Genomic DNA, 21,569 nt, shown 5'->3' with positions numbered 1-21,569 from the left:
AACAAGCTTTTCTACAGTGCTGTTTGCTAACCATGCATATATTTTATGCATATACATGTATATTATACTCCTATAATTCATGATGGGCCACATGGAAGAGGATCTGCCAGTCCGCCTAGGCATCTGGCCAAGTTCTAGGCTTGGCTGGATGTTCTCTGTAGAATTTATTACCTCTGTAAATACAGAAAAGCATTCAAGATTGTCATGGTTTTATTTCAATTTCATTAACTATGTTTTAACGTTGGAAGCTACATTATGTTAGCTTGTGCTGGCCGTAATAAATGTATTCCCTTACGTCTGATACAAGCTGCTGTATATTCCCCGCATCCAAATATAGGTGTGCGTCTACAGCAAGGTCTGCTTGGCCTCCTGAATTTTATTGCCACCTCTCTGCACCTTCCCCGCGCAAGTATAGCTCAGTGCTCAGCCACTGCCTCCTGTATCCCATTTCCCCTCGTAGCCTGACGCTTCCTGGTGGTCTCCCATCCACACCCGACCCGCCTCTGCTCAGCGATCTCAAGAGCGGCCAAGGTCAGCTGCCGGGGCAGACAGGCGAACAGCGCAGCATCGCTGCGAAGGTGTTGCGGAGCGCACCTGCCCTCCCCTCCCGCCTGCCGGGGGCGGGTGGGCGTGGTCTCGGCGTGGGCGGGGCGTCAGGCCCCACCTCCGCCGCCGCGGTGAGGGGGCGTGGTCGGGAAGGTGGCACGGAGGGGGCCGGGGGTGCGGGCGCGGGCTGGTGCGGGCGGCGGCTGATTGGCCGAAGCGCGCCGGTCGGGGGCGGTCCTTCCCTCCCGGCTTTCGCCCGGCTCGCCTTCTGCCCCACTGCCTGCCGCGGAGGGGACCGTCGCGCAGCGGAGGGGCTCGGGCAGGGCTGCCGCCGCGGCCGAGGGCGAGACGCGGAGGCGGAGGAGGATGTCGGCGGAGGCGGCCGGGCTGGCTCTGTCCGGAGAGTGACCGGTGGGTGACCAGGGCGGAGGAAGGGCGTCCGGTCCGGATCCCCTTCGCTCGCTGCCGGGGGTGGGTGAGTGGGTGGGGGGAAATCTGGGTCTCCCTGCGCCTCGGGGTAGAAGAGCCCCGATTTCCCCCGCCGAAGCAGCCCGTGTAGTTTTAAAGAGCGATTGTGCGTTTTATCTGTATTAGTCATGTGTACCGTGATGCGTGCGTGTGCGTGTGCAAACACACGCCCGCATACACACACACACGCATGCACACCCCCACTCGGGTCTAATATTCCTACAGCCGTGGGTATGCTATAGATCCGTGTGCGACTAGGTCTACAGGCAACTGTTTCTACACGTGCAGAATATTCATCACGGCGGGGCTTGATCGAAGGCTCCTGGGCTGATCTTGGACCCGGTAAGCAGGGTTGGACCTGTGGAGTGGGGGGGGGAGCCCCCAGGTGGGCTGGAGGCTCACCTGAGAGGTCCAAGGAGCATCCTAGAAGAAAAGCAACTTGCCTTGGCAATGAATGGAGGCCTCCGTGTAGTGAACCAGCAGTCAAATGTTTCTCTTTATGGGGGGGGGGGCTGAGACATTTTAGATGCCTCCTGAATCCCTTTCCTAGAGAAAGCCTTTTTTTTTTTTACTGAGGCATCCTTCAGAGCTGGTTAGATTAATCCCCCAAACCAGTCGTTTCCCTACCTGGCACTCTCCTGACTACAGTGCCCATGGTCCACGGCCATGCGGACCAAGGTGATGGGAAATGGCAGCCCAGGCGATGTGGAGGGCGGCCCGCTGGAGCAGCATGAATGATTTAAATGTAGCTATTTAAATTAAATGCTTGACATTAACGGGGAATTAATATTTCATATTTTAAGGTTGAATTGTTAAATATTTATTTAAAGCCGCTGCTGGCTGTCAGTGTCTTTGGAGCAGGGCCTAAAATGAGTTCTAGGGATGGGTGTCGGTGTCTCTCTGCACGCAATGGTGTTCGCATAACGTGCTTAAGAAGGTCGGGGTGGGAGCGAGCGGCTGCGTTTGTATAACTTGCAAAAACCTAGTTGGGTTAATCTTGGCTAGTTCTTTGGGGGCTCTGCTTATTCTAGGAACCCACCCTGGTTGGGTGAACTGATAATTTGATGCATTGTGCAAACCCAGAGCATGATTACATTCCATAACTAGGTGAAGCATGTTGGTCCAAGGTAGCCACGCGCATCCAAGCTAACTGTGTAACAAAATAGAGACACAGTAGCACCAAAATATTCCTTAAGATCATCTTTTCATTGGAGGCCTAGTAAAACAATGTTTGCTTTTATGGCACATTTGTTCTGAATGGAGTATCCTCCCCACCCATGCCATCCTCTTCGGCTTTCCACCTTAGTTCCACCGTTAAATGGGTTTGTTATTTTTTTGCACAGACAGGTTCTTGGATTCTAACTTTGGTAACCCCATCTGAGAAAGAGAGAGGGAAAAAAAAAAAGATTTGTGTTCCTCAGCAGCAGGCAACGGAGAAAATAGTTTTTTCCCTCTGACTCCCTGTGCTTGAAGGAGACAGTATTAAGGAGAACCAAAATATATCTCTGGAGGCCAATAACATGCTTGGCCTAGGAAGGGCTGGTGATGTAGGAAGAGTGAGAGAGACTGCTTTGTATCTGCGAGACCCAGGTGGAATCCCACCGTCTCCAAGGAAGAAGGTGTGGTTTTACCAAGGATGGATTAGAATTTTAAAAAATAAATTGATTAATTTTAAAAAAAATTGGAAAACTGCTCTACATGGTGACACAGTCCCGGACGATTTCATCATGTCATAAAGATGTTATGGCGGACAATTTCTACCCTGTTCTTCCTGGTTTGTTTGATTTCCCCTGTTCAGCTTCTTTCTTCCCATACAATCAGAATGCACACCTGTTTTCCTACTCCAGAATCCCTCTCCGAGAAAACTGCCTTGCAAGGGATGTTAAGCAAGAGACTGAAACATGAGTAAGTTTCGTTCCTCTTCACTTGGGATTTTGGATTGCCACAGGCATCTTTAAATCTGTGGCAGCCGTGACCTCAAAAGACAGTGGGCTCCTTTTCATTGAACGCATTCAGACAGGCTTCCCTTCAGGTCTTGAATGGAAGGTTGGACTTGATGGTCTCCATGACCATCGATGACCCTTTCCAACTCCATGCTTTTATGAAACGGAAGATCTATACCCCACTTCTCATAGAGCTTTTCTCAAATGCATTCTTCAGTTGTGGGTTTGGTGCACCTTCATACCATACTGACTGGGTGGATACATTATTCTAGGCTGGGGTTTACTTAACTGGGATTCATGAAGATACCACCATTGGCTGGATTCACAATTGCATGCAGAGCCTTCAGTCCTGATCTATGAATTTTAGAACCATAGGATGGAAAGTGTAATGGTATGTGGGAATGACCTTGAGAGGTGAGGGGAAGAGATGCTGCCTAGGGAATGATCAGATAAAAGGGGGAGGAGCCCGTAGCTGCATGATGGGCGGAGAAAAACTCAGAAAGGATCCACCCTAACTGATCAGGTGGTAAATAGGGATGGTGGGAGATTTGTACTTTCAGACTTGCAAGATCGATGTCAGCCGCCCAGGTAGACCAGACAGGAAACATGACCAGATGAGCTAATTCTACTTTATTGTAGGGCTACGTTAACAGAATCTTGCAAGTCGGAAAGCGCAATTCTCCCACTGTCTCTTTTTACAGCCGGAAAGTTAGGGCAGATCCTTTCTGAGTTTCTTTCTCTGCCCGTTAAGCAGCTGTGGGCTCCTCCCGCCTTTATCTGATCATTTCCTAAGCAGCATCTCTTCCTCTCACCTCTCAAGGTCGTTCCCACATATCATTACAAAAAGTTTGGAAGCAACCGTGGAGATAGTCTACTCCAACCTCCTGCCCAGTGCATGAATTCTCTACTATAGCAACCCTGGCAGATGGCCCACCAGCCTTTCTTCCAATACCTCCAGAGAAGGAGACTCTACCACCACTTCAACATTCCATTGTGGAATAGCTCTTATCATTAGGATATTTTTCCTGATGTCCAACCAAAATCTGCTTCCTTGTAATTTAAGCTCATGGTTTCTTCTCCTGCTTTGGAACAATTCTGAACATTTCTGCCTCGCCTTCTACGTGACGGCTCTTCAGATACTTGAAGGCAGCTGTCATATCTCTCTCCAACCTTCTCTTCTCCAGGCTAAATATACCCAATGCCTTCAAGCATTCTTCATAAGATTTTCCTTCCACGCTCTTTATTTCGTTTGATTTTCTCTGGACATACTACAATTCATTAATGACCTTCATAAAATATGGTTCCCAGAACTAAGCACCATATGATAGGTGTGCTCAGACCATTATTGATATTGAGGAATAATGAGAGAAATTATCCACTGATTTTTCTCAACATGCTAAACAACAAATGGCAAGGCTTACATGATATGTGAACACAATCACCACGTCCCAATTACTTTTTTTTTTTAATTCAGCTGAAGATAGATTTGAAAAATAATAAAAGGAAGGAAAAGGGTGATTTGCCTTATTTACTTTTTCAAGATCCATTAGGGGAAAACTGGCCCTGTTGGAGAAAATGATGGGGTCAAAATGCATTCCAGTGTTCTAAAGTGCAAAATACTGCCAGCAATTTGTTTCAGATTAATGCAGTGTGTGGTCAAAAAAGTCAGGATCTCTCTATTCTGCGAGGGGGAGGAGAAAAAAACCGAGCAATTTCTGTAGGCAATCTCTCCTATGCCTGACCTGTTCTGCCCCACCCAGAGTGGAGAGATTGGAGAGGAAGGGATTACAAGAGAGTAAGCAGGCACACAATGGAGAATACACTGGGCTGCCTGCGTAGCCCGCTTGCAGTCGCTGGCACCAGCACATTGCTTTCGATGTGTATTCTCCATTATGTGCCTGCTTACTCTCTTATAATCCTTCCTCTCCAATGAGCGTAAATACAAACATTAATTCCCTTCTTGCTAATTATCCCAGCACTGCTGGGGTGAGCATTCCAAAGTGGGGGGGGGAGGAAAGCCACTCGCGGTCACATGATTTCTCACTTAGCCACCACTTTGCTTAGTGACGGAGCTGCCAGTCCCAATTGTGGTCGCTAAACGAGTCTACCTGTAGTGTTAGTACTCATGGTTGGGGTTTCTTGTCTGGACCACCTCGAAGGGCTGACAACGCTGCACCAGATGAACTCATCACCTGATCCAGCAGGACACTGGTAGTTCTCCCATTATATGAAAGGTACCAAGTGTGTTTGGAAATATACCCTCTCAAGAAGCAGGTTAAAGTAGCTCCTTTAAATCTTCTGCTTTCCAAATGTTTGGAGACAAAGATCAAGGAATAGAGGTGGAAACTGTGAACACAGATAACAAAGAAAACAGAACTTCAAGACTATAGCGCGTACTGGTTCAGAATGCAATTCTGCTACTTATCTGTGGTCAGGGGACCTCGGTCCTCATTAGAGGCCTACAGATTCTTTTCTCAATGGACGCTTCCCATTGCACTGAATATAGCAGGGTGATGATAACCCATTTGTGCTTTCAGTGGTATCCGGATGTGAACGTGCACAATTGGTTGATGACCAAGCACTTCTCAAAGTTAAATATGGTTATGAATTTGGCACTGTACCCAGATTTACACTCAGTCCTATGCTTTACTTGGAACTGCTAATTATATAACAACATACTTTCCTGGATGTCTTTCAGCAATAGAATTTTTTTTTTTTTTTTGCTGCTGTTGAATCCATACTTCTAAGCCCAAATAGTGCAATTTTTTTGTTGTGTCTTCAATTCACATATATATTTTTCCCCTGTGAAGGGGGATCAAATGCACCAGTAGTCTGTCTCCTCTCTAATCTGGTTACTGCAATCGAAACTTGCCTCTTTAGCTTAGAAACATGTGAAATGGTATGATTAATGTGGTATGAAGCCACGTTATGTATTTATGGAGCCACTGTGGTTTAGTTTTACTAATTAAATACTGTATGTATCTTCCTTTCTCCCCATTTGCATGTTTTCTTGGAAATTCAGGACTTCCCAGAGAAGTCGTGGTTTTGCAGAAAGGCTTGGTGGAAGCCCCCAACCCACTGAATAATTTATTCCTTGAATTCCTTCTCACCTGTATTTGTATTCTGAGTTCTGTCATCCTCCGTGTTGCTCTCTAGCTGCGTGTGAAATTCTCACTCACCCACCCACCACCTTTGTCTTATTCTCACATGTTCTTACCACCCTCTTTCAGTGGTGTAGGTGTATGCTAATGGAACAACGCTTCAATCTCATTCAGAAAGCCCAATGAAACTGCTTGGTATTTGAGACAACAACTCAATCCATCTCTCTCAAAGGGGGACCTCCGAACAAGTGGTTTGAAGCTAAGCAGGGTCAGGTCTGCTTAAAACTTGGTTGAGAGTCCACCACATTTCAGAGGCATGGACTAGTCTGGGAAGTCAGAAAACCGGGGTGAGAGGAGGCAGTAGTAAGCCATGTCTGTCTATTAGCCAAGGTAACCTCTTGGATGTTTCTCTGAGCACCATGAGGAACCTTGACCCAAAAGAGACTTTCTTTTTTTATTGATCCATCCAAGTTTGGTACTTCTAAAGTACGTAGATGGGCAGAAGCTTTCCAAAACAGGTATTTCTCATCACCTGCTGTCCAAAAAAAAGTTTCAGTCCAATCCAAGCCAGTTCAAGAATGTCTTCTTCCTGCTGGAATCAGAGATCTGTGTTTCACAGGAGAGAATTAATGCTGGGAAGCAAAGTGTATTTATTTGTGACACTATTGTAGTTAGAAGCAGAAAATTACTCTGCAATTAAATGATGAGCCTTGCAACTAGGGTAAATGATACATCCAATCCAGGTTCAAGCTTTAGTTTTCATAAACCTGCTTGCTTTAAATAGCTATTGCTGCTGCAATGTAAAAGTAGTTTGAGACAATTGTACTTGTGGCAAATTAACTCCTTTGTGCTCTTTCAAAAAGAAAGGCAGGCAGGCAGGCAGGCAGGCAGGCAGGCAGGGAGTTTTTTAATGCAGCCTATTTCAAAACAGTTGTTTATCAGGGTTGAAGTAAGCCTGTTTGGAAGCCATATTAGGAGACCAGGAAGTCAGGGACCCTGGTTTTGGTGCAACAAAATGGATGATGGGTTCCTGATTGGCTTAGCTATTCCCTCTGTCAGAGCAATTAAACAGTGTGCATCAACTCACTTGCTTGTTCATGCACTGTCTAAAGCAGTGTTTCTCAATCTTGCTGGCTGGGGAATTCTGGGAGTTGAAATCCACATATCTTAAAGTTGCCACAGTTGAGAAATACTGGTCTAAAGCAACTCAGTTAATTTAATTTAATTTATAATAAGTTAATGTAGACTCTAAATTAACAATACTAGAGTATGTTTGCTCACAACCTGCTCTTACCTTCTGCACCTTATTTCTGCTATCGCAAATGTTGCCTTCAGATAACAACCTGCAAAGGCAGTCACTATCAACAGTACACCATGTTTGACTCACTGTTTTTTCAAGCCAGGAGCCAAAGATGGTCCAACGATTAGTTTAGCTTCCCATCTCAGATTGTTATAACATGCCACTGTGGGAATGCAAGGAGGCACCATTTCCTCTTCCTGTTCTTCTTTCCCAAGATTCACAGAACTGAAATTGTAAATTAGAATTATACAAATAAAATAAGTTCACATGTAGTGAAGGAACTGAAAGGCTTGAGCATTTCTGATTCTGGTGCATTCCGTGTTTGTTAGAAAGGAGAGGAGAAGGAAGAAGATGTCCTTGAACTTTGGTCTAGTTTTGACCAAGACTAGAAATGCAGCCAGTCTTGATCTTCTGGAAGGGACATTTCCTTGCTTCAGATAGCCCAGCCAATTTAGTAGCAACTTGTAATGACTGCCTTTCAGTGTTCTTGGTAAGACTGAAGCTTTAGTGTTCCTTCACACAGTCGTTCCATTTCAGCCCTTGATTTAATATCAGCTGTTTGGAGATGTTCAGATTTTGTTCAAGGTGAGATTCCTTTTCTAGACTTCAGGTAGAGTTCCACAGCCTTTACCCGAGAATGTCTCTCCTTACATAGATTAGAAAATGATTGTTTGCCCACCGACATTTGAGCTTGGCATCTGGACGTGCTCAGCTGAGCAGGAGACACACAAAATAAATAGTTAATAGAGCTATGAGTGACGGGTCCATAAATATTGAATGGAAAGGCATTTTCTTTATTCAAAATATGGAGCTTGCCTGATGATGGGGGCTAGGAAAGTAATAACTAAGTGACATATTCTGTTAATGTTTCTATAATGAACCAGGTTACATAAAAGATATTCAAGTCCTATCAGGCAATTGGCTTCAACAGGAGTCCCCAAAGCCAGATGCGGTACAGGGAGTCCCCGGGTTAAGAACACCCGGTTTAAGGACGACCCATAGTTAAGAACAGAACCTATTGTAGCAAAATTTGAATTAAAAACACAATGATTCGAGTTAAATACACAATGGTTTGAGTTCATTACACAATACTACTTATACAGTATTATACAATAATACTGTTCCGGCTTACGTACAAATTCGACTTAAGGACAGACCTTGCGAATGGAATTTATTCTTAAACTGGGGACCTCCTGTACTTTTAGATGTTTTGGAACTCAAGTATAAAGCCATTTCCAGACTCAAGTAGAAATGCTGAAGTCAGTTGCAACCAAAACAGTAGCTTTGTGGCATCTGAAAGACTAACGTATTTATCTCTGTGGCTTGGATTCGTGCCATTATCCCCAAGGGAATATATTTCGTGCACAGTTGCAAAGAAGCAGTTATTTAAGCCTGGTGTGTCATGGTCATGAAATGCAAGAAGTACATTCCTATGGTGGTTTGGTGTAGAAATATATAGGAGAGAAAAGCTTAGAGCTTTTATCACCACAGCAGTAGAACACCATCTGTTTGCTATGAATGGCTGCTCTGGGCCATGACAGTTTTATTGGTTTATTATTTATTTAAAGACCCAGTTTGGTGCTCTTACTTTAGGTTAAGGTACCAGGCTAGAAACTGGGAGACTATGCGTTCTAGTCCCATCTTAGACATGAAACCAGCTGGGTGACTGTGGGCCAGTCACTCTCTCTCAGCCCTAGAAAGCAGGCAATGGCCAACCACTTGGGAAATCTTGCCAAGAAAACTGCAGGGACTAGTCCAGGCAGTTGCCGGGAGTCAAAACTGACTCAAAAGCCCATATACAAAACAATTAAAAATAAAATTAAACAATTTATAGAGCTGCTCATCTCACCCATGTGGCTCTAGACAACATGCAGAGGGCTAGCAACTCCAAAACAAAAACAAAATTTGCAAAAAATGAACTTTCAGAAACAATAATATAATACATGCCCTGGGATGAAAAATTATTCCACTTCCAATCAATACTGTACGGTAAAAATGAAACCAACCAGCCTTGCTTAACTTCCCTTCCCAAATGCCTGAACATCCAGGTCTTTAATGCCTTACGAAAGGCCAACAGGGTTGAGACCTTCCAGATCTCTGGGGGTATGTTGTCTACAAGGCAGGTGCTAGGATAGAGAAGACCCAGCTCCTGGGTCCTGTGAGATGACCCTGCCTAATAGACAGGACTTGGAGCACGCCCACCCCACCAGCTCTAGTGGGGCAACCAAAGATATTTGAAAAAAGATGGTTGTGCAAGTACAGTATCCTGTGCCACGTAGTTAAAAACACTGAGTTTGTACCTCAATTCTAATTGCAGAGAACATGAATTCTAATTGCAGAGAGCATGAAATGTTGAGTTTTCATTCTTCTCATGGGAAAGCAGCATAACTAGATAAGCATCTGATCCAATCCAGTAAGACTTTTACATCAGCTGTATTCTCACAGACATATAGAATTCTCCTAGATTATTCTTGCATAATATGTCTATTTGGGCCCAGTTTTTGCCAGCTTTTTCTCCATGTATAGATATGTACATATGTACACACACACACGTTTGTAGATACCATCTGCCATCGAGTGGCTCTGAAGGAATTCAGTCACGCCGACTTTAGGGCAAAACACCTTCTCAGAAGAAATAGGTTATTCTTTAGGATGCACCAAACATTTTTCTTTGCCAGTGTCTTCCAAACAGACCCAGATGATTCAGATAATTCTTGGCGCCCACCGAAGTACCTCTCTGCACCCAAACCTCAAAAAAGGTTTTCAAGGGAGATGGGGAGGATGTCTTGAGAGTGCATATTTATATAAGTGATGAGAATGTAAATATACCCTAAGCTTTTGGAAACCTAAACAGATGGATTACTTTGGAAGAGATATAGCTACCTTGCTTGTCTGCGCTGCTTTGATTAGGACCTTCTGCTGGATACCTCAATGTCAGGCCTCAATTATGTTGGGTAGGCTAAACAATTTGCATGGTGATGTAAAGGCTGGGAACTGCAACAACCCTGTTTTGGAAGCTCTCACTGGTAAGGCTAAATGGATCTATTCATTGCTGGAATGAAAGAATCGTAAAAGCTTGCATAAATGCATAGGAGCAAGACTCAGGAAGGGGGAGTGTGGGTGGGGAAAGAATCGGTTTGCTTTGGAGATATGAGGATAATGGATGACTTAGTCATAAGCTGTAAGGAAGTAGAGATGGGGGGGGAAAAAAACTTTCAGGAAGCTGAAGAAACTCAAAAGCTTCCTGGTGCAGGACCGATATGCTAGGATTATATGTTCCCCATTTTTAGAAATAAGATTCTTGCAGCTGAATTAATAATGATAGTCTCCTTTGAGTTGACTTTGACTTCTGGTGACTCTGTAGATGTATCCCTGATGTTTTCTTGCCATACAACAGATGTGGTTTGCCACTGCCTGTTTCTGGAGATAGACAGACAGACAAACAGACTTTCCAGCCTACATTATAGTCCTGGGATTTTCTGGGAATCTCCCATCCAAGACCAGGTGCCACTACGTGGTGAGGCTGCTTGTCCCTTTTCTCCCCCTATAACTGTGTGTAAGTGTTCTTCTACAGTGGTGTTTAAACTTTCTGACTTCTAAGCTTAAAAGAACCAAGTAATATAAAGACATTTCTGCATTGAATCTTAACATCAGGGTCTTGGTGTCTATGTAAACCAAAAGGGATTCCTTTTCCAAGAATGATGGCCTCAATGTCATCTTAGGCAAATGCAGAGAAGAAAGGGAAGGGGTTAGAGGAATTCTGGCAACTCAGCTATTTCCCACCCACAACCAAGCCCAAAGTACATTAGGGCAAAGATATCTTCTTAACTGCCTTTCTGTGAACTGGTGAAATGGAGGACCTTTTCACTGATCACGTGGGGCCATGCTGCTGGTGGTTCATAAAACCATCTCCTGAATCTTTATAAGTCTGGGAACCAACTATTAAATCCAATATGAAAAATCTCTTCAAGTTAATAAGAAAGGTGTTTTTACCTTCATACTTGACAAACAAGGAATCTGATGGGGGAGGCTGAGAATGTCCTATCAAAGTTATATGAGTGAAGGCCTCTTTAGCTACCTCTTCGTTTGTACCTAACATCTTCTGGCAACCTTTGTGTGTGTGTGTGTTTTCCTGCCAAGTGTCCATGATACTGCCTTCATTTCATCACCAGCCCATGGCACAACAGGCTTAAGTTGTTTTGAGCTGTTGCTGGGTTAAAGTAGTATTTTCCTACTTATTCCAGAAACAATCAGGAAAGTCTTAAGGTATGTCAAATCTGTTAGGTTTTCCCATCCTTGCAGGGGACTGCAATGGTTGGAACAGGAGCAGGAAAGGGATTGGCAGTGGGGTGGGCAGTAGTGTGTTTATATCATTTTTGGCTGGGGATGGGTGGATAACAAAATCATTTGGTAGTGAGCAAAGGCCCTTTGTCACAGAGGACAGGTGAGACAGTACCCCTCTACGTAAGTTAAGACTTCTGGTTGGACTCCTGAAATTGAAGTTAGACTCCTGAAACTAAAGTTCCTTTCAGATCAAGAGCTACCATACTAGATCAGAACCTTTCCTCAACATCTTCTTTTAAGTAAGTTCAAGCTTGTTTTTGTTTTAAATAGCAATTATTCAGTCCTAATTTAGTCCCTTTACAGCCAGGAGCTATCTCAATGCACCACCTTCTTTACAGTTTCTAAATAGAGTCATGTCAAGGAGACCCCAAGCCTGGGAACATCTAGAAGTATGGTAGAGATTTCCCACAATCTTTCATGATCAATCCTTTATCATTATTCCTTGGAATTTTTCTCTGGCAGAAAAAGTCATTCTCCTGTTTTCAGTGGAAGTCCCATGTTGCTATTTATTATGCAGTCCTGGGAGTTTTTCTGAGAAATGTAGGTCTGTAGTTCTGTTTGGAGCTATCTGTGTTTATCTCTCACACATGGCCATAATAATGTCAGACTTGAGAGACAAAGATTGGAAGAGAGAAGATCTCCCTGATCCAGGAGTAGAAGGACCTACAGCCAGGCTTATTGCTTCCATCCAACTGGGTTCGGTTCCCCCCCTCCCCCCCATTTCTATTGATTGACTTTACATAGTTTTATGCTGGTTTTGAACCTTAGTGCTTTACAAAATAGATAAAATCATAGCCATTTTATGCAGAATTACCTTAGTGTAAAACAGAAACTGGACCAAAGAGGTCCACATTCTCTCTCTTCCATGAGAAAATAGAATAGGTGTATCATCTAAACAGACTGTTCTGAAGATCTGATTTTTTTTTTTTTTAGGTAATTTTGGATAACTAAAGCAGAGGTCCTAGCATTCTTTGTCAATTGCCCAAGAAGGCTGTCCTGAATTAAGAAGTTCTCCATCCGAACTCCTAGCTGTGTGTTACACTTACCAAGTGAACAGTAGCATAGGGTCAACTAAGTCCTAAGTATTGAACGTTTCAGAAAGTTCAGGATGCTTCCCATTCGTTGACCAACTTCCTCATTTTTAAAGAAGGTGTTGATGTCGATACCTAGGGTAGGCTTTTCCCTTCAGGACTAGACTTTCCACCAAAAGTTGGATGGATTGTGAATTTCTAAATGGCGGGCCATCAGGAAGAAGCCACATGAAATTGGATTGAGTGCTAACATTCTTGGGCTGTCTCACACTTGCATGGCTCCTGAACATTCCAAGATCTCCGTTACAGTTTTACGTCACCAGCTCTTCCGTTCTCCTTGTAGGCTTGAGTGCCTGTTATGAAATCCCAACATAGCTTCTGCATCTCGATTCAGTTTCTAGCGCTGGCCAACACTTGCTTTATCTCCTTTTCCTTTAGACAGGCTTATCAATGTAGCACCAGCGAGCGATCACTTTTATCCAGGACTTGGCATTTCTCAGATGGCTACTTAGTGGACTGAAAATTTATGGACTGATGCAAGCCGACCCTAAATTTCAGGTACGTTCTTCTTTCCCTTTTTGCAGGACTTTGAAGTAACAGCTGCCGTTCTTAAGGGCATCCAATGGTTTTTAGCTGAAAGATTTCCTAAAGGTGGGCACAGGTTACTTACGTGTCCTTCGTGTACCCCCTTTAACTGCAACTCTCTTTAATTAATTCTTTGTCCCCATGTTTGCTTCAGTGCTTGGAGGATGTCTGCATGTGTGAAATCTGTCCCTTTTTCATACTAGGCCATAAGAAGAACTAAGCTGAGAACCCATTCTGGGCTTCTGACATTTAGGGGCATTTAGTTCCAGTAGCGGAGGCGGCATATCCTAACAATTCAATTAGTTTTTTATAAGAGTGGCCTCATTATTTCTCTGGATTCTTGGAGTGACATGTGTGCGCGGGTTAAAAGCAATGGATATGGGGGCAGAGAGGGGAAATTCCAGCGGTGCTAAGAGCCGCGGAGATGGTGTTCAAATCGCACAGGCTCCGCTTGTTCATTGTAAGGTAACCAGTTGGTGTTGAGTCACTTGTCAGAATGGTGTAATTTTCTCAACTGTGTGCCTGGAACATTTTGTAAAGTATGCCTTCGTTCCATTTGGAATTTGTTTTCTTTCTGTTGCTAAAAATCAGATGAACTGAGCATGAGTTGGTTACAGCTTGTAATCCAGCTTGGAAGAGTTGGTTTAGCAGCCTTTAAAACCTGAGTCTTCATCTCAGAGCAGTGACACAGTGACATCAAGCTAAAGAAAAGGAAAGGGTTATAATTTGTTTTCTTTTCTTGGGCATCCGTAGTAGACATCCAGCCTTTCTCAAATGAACTTCTGCTCCCATTCTCTCCTGTTTTAACTTCCAAGAGAAGGTCCGTTGTAACAACCAAGGGTTTATTGCTTGACTGCTGATGTTGGGAGCAGAGGGTCTAACCGATTGCTTTTCTCATTCATTGTAGGTGTGAAGTAAAAATGGTGCAAAAATATCAGTCGCCTGTTAGAGTCTACAAGTACCCTTTTGAGCTTGTGATGGCGGTAAGTGGCAGATTTTTCTCTTTCTGTAGTTCCTTTCCTAGCTCTTTGGTTGCACCAAAAATCCTTCAGAAGCCTGGTTTTTGTAGCGTTCATTTGGGCTTCGATGTTGACGCCTCTAATATTCTTTGTTTTAAGGTTTCTTTGTTCAGTTTTAAAAGGTTTTGTTTCTGAGGCTTTAACTTGTAATTTAAACTCTTTCCATGACGTGCCATACTTTAGGGGTGTGCTTTCTAACTTTTAACTGCTCGGTAAATCAGCCCCAAATTGATTTGTGGCCAATGTGCAAAAAAAAAAGAAGAAGAAGAAGAAGAAAGAAAGGAACCTTGTTTTAATTTGGAATCTTGTGAAAATTATACTTTTTGAATATTGCTGCGTCTCTCTTTTCTAAATGTTAAGTCCTATTAGAGGGCAACATCAAGCCATCTGTACCCATTCTAGTCCCTAGAAGAACATCTTTCCTTAAAACGTCTCAATTAGATTAGAATAAGTCATTCTCTGCCCCTTTCCTTCCCCATCATATCTTTCTCCAGACTTGGCATCATGCTTGTGCCATCTAAAAAGCACTCTGGTCAATCCTGTTTTCCCTAAAACTCACTTGAGAATTGGACCTTGACAGGCCCTTTAAGAAAACAACTTTAGCCTTTTCCAACAGCTGATCTGAAGCGCTGTGCACCATCTGGCTGAAAACTATCCTGGCGTGAAATTTGCTCTCCTTATTCCCCATCTCTATCTTGTCTCCATTGACTCTGTGACAAAACGTAACAGATTTTACCCACCTGGAGGCTGTCCTTGAATGGTACTAGAAAATAAGGGGAATATATTCCTTTAATGCTAGTATGGCTAAGAATGATTTAAGGCTGGCTCACTCTTAGATGAGAAGAAGGCAAAGTTATGACTATCTGGTCTAAGACCATAATCAAGATTGATTTGATTTGGACAAGGCAGAGAGAGAGAGAGGCGGCCAGGTGTAATGGTATGTGGGAATGACCTTGGGAGACCAGGCGAAGAGATGCTGCCAAGGGAATGGTCAGATAAGAGACAGCTTAGCCCTTGGCTGGATAGTGGGAGGGGCAGGAGGCTCAAAAGAGACCCTCCCTAATTTCTCAGGCTGTAAAGGAGATGGGGGGAGAATTGTACTTTCAGACTTGCAAGATTCTGTTAATGTAGCTTTACAATAAAGTAGAATTAACTCATCTGGTGTGTTTCCTGTCTGGTCTACTAGTAAGGCTGACACTAGGGCATTTCATCCTATCTCTTCAACAGATTCATCTGGTTTTTAGGCCTTTGGTGAAGTCCCCTTTGGACTGAGTCGGTTCATCATCCTTGCAATCTTTTATTCTTCATTTTTGTTCATTATGATATGTTTTTCTTGTTTTTCATCTTTTTATTTGTGAACTGCCCAAGAATCATTGGCAGTCAGGTGGCATATAGATTTAAATAAATACATAAATTTACATCACAGCATTTGGGGCAAGGGAGATGCGCTCTTCCACCTCTTGTACGTTATGACTTACAACTTCTGGCACTGAGGACCAGTATCTGTCGAACTGGCTCCGTTGACAAACAAGGCTTCTGCGAAAGAACGAGTGAGAGAAGCAAATAAACCTTGAAAAAAATCTGTTTTCTAAGTAACCAAATTGGCACTTGGGATTACAATTCTCTTTGCATTGAAAGTGGAGAAATATATTCAGTTTTTTCCATCACAGCGCTCTCATTGTCTTCCTTCTGTAAAATGTAGGCAACGTTCAAAAAAGCGACGCTGGTTTACTAACTCAATAATACCTCCGTGTAGTTTGGTTTTATTATATTTACGTTTTTAGAGTTGCTGATGTCTGCTGCTTAACAGTCAACTGTGATACAGGAAGGTTGCCTCTTGAAAGGTGCAGTACATTTTCTAGCGGATCTCACGGTTCGATCTTCGTTGCAGATGATTTTGGAATGCTTCTCGACTGTGTAGAATTTCTGCACTCCGGCGAGGAAGGTTTTTACGCACGTGTCAGCATTTTACAGATGGCCCAGGAACATTCAGCTTCTTTACTTGTACTGTACAATTTGACAGTTTCAGGAAGAGGAAATCAAGATGGAAAATGTGTGCCTGATAGGCTCTGGCAGAAAAGAAAGAATTTCTTGTGCTTTCTGGTTTCTAAGCTACATTTTTAATCCAACGGCGTTTAAAGATGCTAAGTGTGAATCAAAGAGCTTCTGGGAATATTTGTAACCTCTCCAAGCTGGTGAGGCTGTACACATATGCTTGTGAGAAGGGGAAATGCTGCCAAAATGAAACTTGGTTATATTTCTGCTATAGGAAACAGGTAACTGTAAGGAAGTTGCTTAAAGCAAGACTCTTCTGGAGCATAGGAATTAGCCCTGAGCATGTGCAGAATGCTTTTGTCTCTGGAAATTTAGCTTATGCACAGAGAAAGAGCTTTTATTCTGAGAGTCTGGCTCCTTGCATTTTTCTCTCATTTGAAATGGGAATCATGTCCTTTGTTGGCCATTTCCTAGACTGATGGTTTGATGTTGGTTCTTGGAAGAACATAAGAGTTCAACACAAAAGATCTGTGCAAATCAATAGGAATGAACTTTATGCTTTCATAGGAAGTGGCTATGAAGGATCATTGGTGATTCACTCAGAACTTCCTTGAGGGTTTCTCTCCAGATTCTTTGAGCGGTTCATATCATATTAACAGCTTTCAGCGCCGTTTTTGCCATCTGATGATCCCACGTTGCAATTCCTCCCTTTGATGATGCAGATTCTCTAGAGAGACACTCAGAACCGTTATGCTTCCGTTCATAATGAAATGAGGTTTTGATATACTGAGAGAAGCCGTTTCATTAATAATTTCCTGTAGAAGATTGGAATGGGCTTACAGAACCTTGATTACTAGACCGTAGATCATGATTTGGTTGGCTTTTAGTTAAAATGACCTCAGTGGAATCATAGCTTGGTAATGGAGTCAAGCCAATTTTTGAAAAAAAAAATAGTAATATTTTACAATTAAAATGTACTGCAAATAAAAATCAGCGTTGATGACAGTGAAATATAATTCAGCAGCATTACTCAAGAGAATACCGCTTAAATAACTGAGAGGGTATATTTATTGCCAGATCACATATTTGTTGACATCTTTGTAAACAGAAACTATCTTTAAATGGGATGTACTTCAGGAGCATTTTAGTTTGCAAACATTGCATTCTTCCGTGAGAGCCTGATTTGATTAATGTACCGGATTAGGCCCCCATCTTTATCTCACGGTTGATACAAATGTTGTACCAACCCATCCTATGGGAAGATTATCTAAGTCAGAGATAATCCAGACTCTTGAAATGGCTAATTCATATACAGTGGTACCTCGGGATACGAACTTAATCCGTTCCGTGACTCTGGTTGCAACTCGAGTTGGTCTCAAGTCGAGGTAAAGTTTCCCATAAGGTTCAATGTAAATACGGTTAATCCATTCCACCCTCTGAATTTGGTCGCAACCCGAGGCAAATTTCCCCATAGGGTTCAATGTAAATCTGGTTAATCCGTGCCGCCCTCCGCCCGAATTTGGTCGCAACCCGAGGCAATTTTCTCTTCAGAGCCTTACTCCCGCCAAGCCTGCTCTGCATTTTATTTGGAGCCATGCTAACATGCACACCAAAAACCTTTGCAAAACACTGCAAAACACACCACAAGCCTCACCGAACATCTCCTTGCTACCGCGACCTCGCCCACAGGAAGCCGCGACCGCGTGGCAGCAGGGAAAATGGCCGCGGATCCGGTTCGTAAGTAGAGGCGAGTTCGTATCCCGAGGTACCACTGTATTGACCTAGGAGGTTTATGTATTTATTTATTTGGATTCAGAGGGCTCCCCCTTTTGTCACAGTGAGTCTCAGTGGCAGACAAAGTTTAACCTGAAACCACAGTATAAAACGATGAAAACAAACAATTCAACTCCTATAATTCAAAAAAGAAACAGCAGCTGACAGTAAGAACATTAGAACATACTAGCAACCCACTGGGGCTTCACTAACTTGACAACCCCCATTCACAGCAAAGTTTTCTTTAAGCCGTATGCTATTATATTACTCCCTATATAAGGATTCTAGACAGATATATATATATATATATATATATATACATACATACATATACATATATACATACACCCAATATTGAAGAGATTTCCTGGCAGGGAGTGTGACTTCCATCTAATGCTACTTCTTTCGGACAAAGACCCGGAAATATCCTCCCAAGTTGCCCGGTTTTGTGCTACCATCTGTACAATGCGCTCCACCATTATTTAGAGTTAAAATTCCACAACATAGTATCTTACTTTGATATATTTTAGCACTGTTATTTTAATTACTAGATTAAATCATATTAATTGTTTTGTTTTATAGATATATATAAATGTAAGATGGTTGTTATTGTATACTTTGATTGTATCTGGCCTTAGGGCTGTAACAAACGTGTGTGTGTGTGTGTGTGTGTGTGTGTGTGTGAAAAAGAACAATATCAGGCAGACAAGGCTGTGTGTAGCTGACGAAAGGATAGAATTGTTTCCAGTGTCCCTGGTACTTGCCACATTCCTAACAGCTCTGCAAACATCTGCAATGAACATGACAGCTTCTGGTTTCTGTATCTACTGTTGCTTGGGGCACCTTTACCATGTGTGTAGGGAGTTGTAATAAAGTCTAACTTGGATTATTAAGTGGAATTCCTTATTTCCCTTGCCGCTGCGGTAGTATGGCATAGGCCAGAAACAAATCAATTCACTCCAGGAATTCCATTTGTGTCATTGAGTTGATCTTATCCATGCATTGTGCCTTGATGATTGTGGTATCATTTCTTCCCCTTTAGTGATTGTTTGGGGGGGAATTATCCTGTAGATGGGCTCCCCTCTGGAAAAGAGTTCGAGAGAGAGGGTCTTCAAAAGATTACAATGACCTTGCTGAATTTGGGCCATCAGATGCCTTGGTCTTCTTGCCATGGCCATGATAGAAGAGTGTGCTGCTACTTTCAAGGATAGAGGATTTCTCCTTTGTTACTCTGGGTGATAAAATGGAGTACGACATGCTTGCTTCTACAATACCGCCCACGTTCTATTGTTAGGAAACTTTAATTTGACTAGTAAGTTCTGACTATTTCCTAAGCAAACAATGGGGTTGGCAGTCATTGTCTACAAACAAAAGCCATGGGAAGCCAGCTCTGCTTATTGCTGACAGGACAAAATTCTCGACGCTGCTGTTTGTCTTCCTCTTCATTCCCTTTAAAAATTTATGTCATGGCTGGAATGAGACCTCATAAAGCTCCATAGGAAGCCATTGCATTCTGTATCTGCAAAAACATGGGAGCAAGTTTTGCTTCTCCCCTCTTGATTCTGTTGTTGCAGGGAAAAGAAACAGCTGTTTGCTGAAAAGCTGGATTAACTGCTTCTGTTGCAGCCATGCCAGTCCTCTTATGGCGATAAAGGAAGCTTGTTATTTAACTTGTTCTGGGAGTAAAATATCAATATATGAGATTTGGGGGAGTGCCTGTGGGCTGAGAGAGAACAACAACTTAAAACAGACTGCATTTTGTATTAACGAAGACCTTACTCAAATATCTCCTTGCTTGAAGCTTTTTCGTGAAGACCCCGGAAGCTGAACCCTGAGGATTGTTCCTGTTTATAGCTCTTCCTAGGCACACTGTGATTTCTCCTGGAATCTGTTTTCAGTTGTAACCTTCTCCTTCTGGTTAGTGGCTACAGCTGGGTCACCATGTGCAATGATCATTTGCTCTCCCCTAAAGCAGGTTCAAATGAGGTCACTGCTTGTCAACCCAGGCGGTTGCAAGAATCTTGAGCACGTTTGCGCACTGCGTTTGGTGGAGCACATCAGAAAAAAAAATAGCGTTGGTCATCTTTCCAACAGGTCATCTTTCCAACACCATCTCAGCCTTTTGGAGAGATCCAGAACAGATAACATCCTTAAATTGCTGACCTAAGTCCCAGTTCTGATAGATGTTCCGGTTAATTGAATTTTACTGCACTCTCTGGTGGGCAGAAACCAAACTGTCAATCACAGAGCGACACATTGATTGCTTTACAAGCCTGGCAGCCTCCATTAAACTTTGCCTCTAAACCCCATGCGATTTTATTCAAAAGGAGATTGGTCATTATTAAACAAAGCAACTGTCGTTTTTAAGGATTCAGAATAAAATAAAGGAGGAAGGAACTGTGACATTGTGTTGGTTGGTGTGGCAATCTTTGTCCAAATAGAATATTTGCTGTTTTTGTTATTGTTTGTTAGGAGTCAAGAGGATCAGTTGGATATATTTTTTATGTTGTTTTGACATAGAAGTTAACATTAGTTTATAGAAAAAGAGCTATGACGTAGGACTGTTTGTGGTCGTGGGAAACTTTCTACTAACTTTTTTAATGAGGAGGAGCCGTAGAAAGGGACGATCTTGAACAGATAGGAGAGACGGTTTAATTTTTTTTTTTGCTCCGAGGATTACATATAGAAAACTTTACCCTTGTTTTATATACTGAATTTATTAAAGAGATCTAAAAATGTACATGTAAAACCTACCCAGGTTGACATTTTGGTATATATTCCAATCGGTTGACAGCACATGTAGCATTTAGAACTTGGTTCTTTGTGAAGACACTGAAGGTGTGTGTTATATTTTTTCTTTAAACTTTGAGTTTGCTGGGCCATGAAATTTATTTGGTATCTGCCGTCAGCTGAATATAGATAATTCTCCTTGTACAGCAGCTTCAGTCTTTAAATCCTGGCTTAAAGTATGCCAAAATTGAGACAGCTCCTGGCCGAAATCCATGTTGGCCTTTTGAAGACCTTCTCTTAGCAATGTGTTAGTTCAGTGTGTGAGATGACCCTGGTGTATAAAGGTGGTTAGAATTTTTTTAAGGTGGTTTATTTGTTGTGATAGATATTTAAGCTATTGCTTTTACTTTTATGTTGATATGTTTTATGTATTATTAGCCCCCTAGAGTCAATATGTTGAAATGGCCACGAATCAGAAAAAGTCGGGTGGCACCTTTTCTGATGAACAACATTTAGGAAGGGAAGACAGAAGTCAGCGTGGTTATGTAGATGCAGGTTAAATGTGAGACAGATTACACATTAACAACTGTAACATGTTAAAAACCCAATATGTCTGAAAGAGGGCACTGTCTAGCTGTGTTTCTAACTGGAAACCACTCTTGGACTTTTCGCTTGACATGCAAAAAAAAATGCAATTTTGATTTTGGGATTCGAGGATTGATGTTATACCTACA

The 21,569-nt window shown here is 42.7% G+C and overlaps 1 protein-coding gene across 1 annotated transcript in view; it reads left to right on the top strand.

Annotated features, from left to right (window-relative positions):
* Positions 1 to 837: 837 nt before the first annotated feature.
* Positions 838 to 21,569, top strand: part of SEC14L5 (SEC14 like lipid binding 5) — a 48,142-nt gene continuing 27,410 nt past the window's right edge. The window contains exons 1-3 of the mRNA XM_088153005.1: positions 838 to 957; positions 13,172 to 13,291; positions 14,226 to 14,301. Of these exons, the coding sequence (XP_088009131.1) occupies positions 14,239 to 14,301 (63 nt within the window). The 5' untranslated portion in view covers positions 838 to 957; positions 13,172 to 13,291; positions 14,226 to 14,238. The remainder of the gene's footprint in view (positions 958 to 13,171; positions 13,292 to 14,225; positions 14,302 to 21,569) is intronic.

This window comes from Python bivittatus, unplaced genomic scaffold (genome assembly GCF_059951505.1).
Source record: "Python bivittatus isolate LINGU-HERP-01145 unplaced genomic scaffold, Pbiv_v1 ctg000030_np1212, whole genome shotgun sequence".
Lineage (NCBI taxonomy): Eukaryota > Metazoa > Chordata > Lepidosauria > Squamata > Pythonidae > Python > Python bivittatus.
Note: the sequence above shows the minus strand (reverse complement) of the source record. Positions and strands in the feature narration are given on the sequence as shown.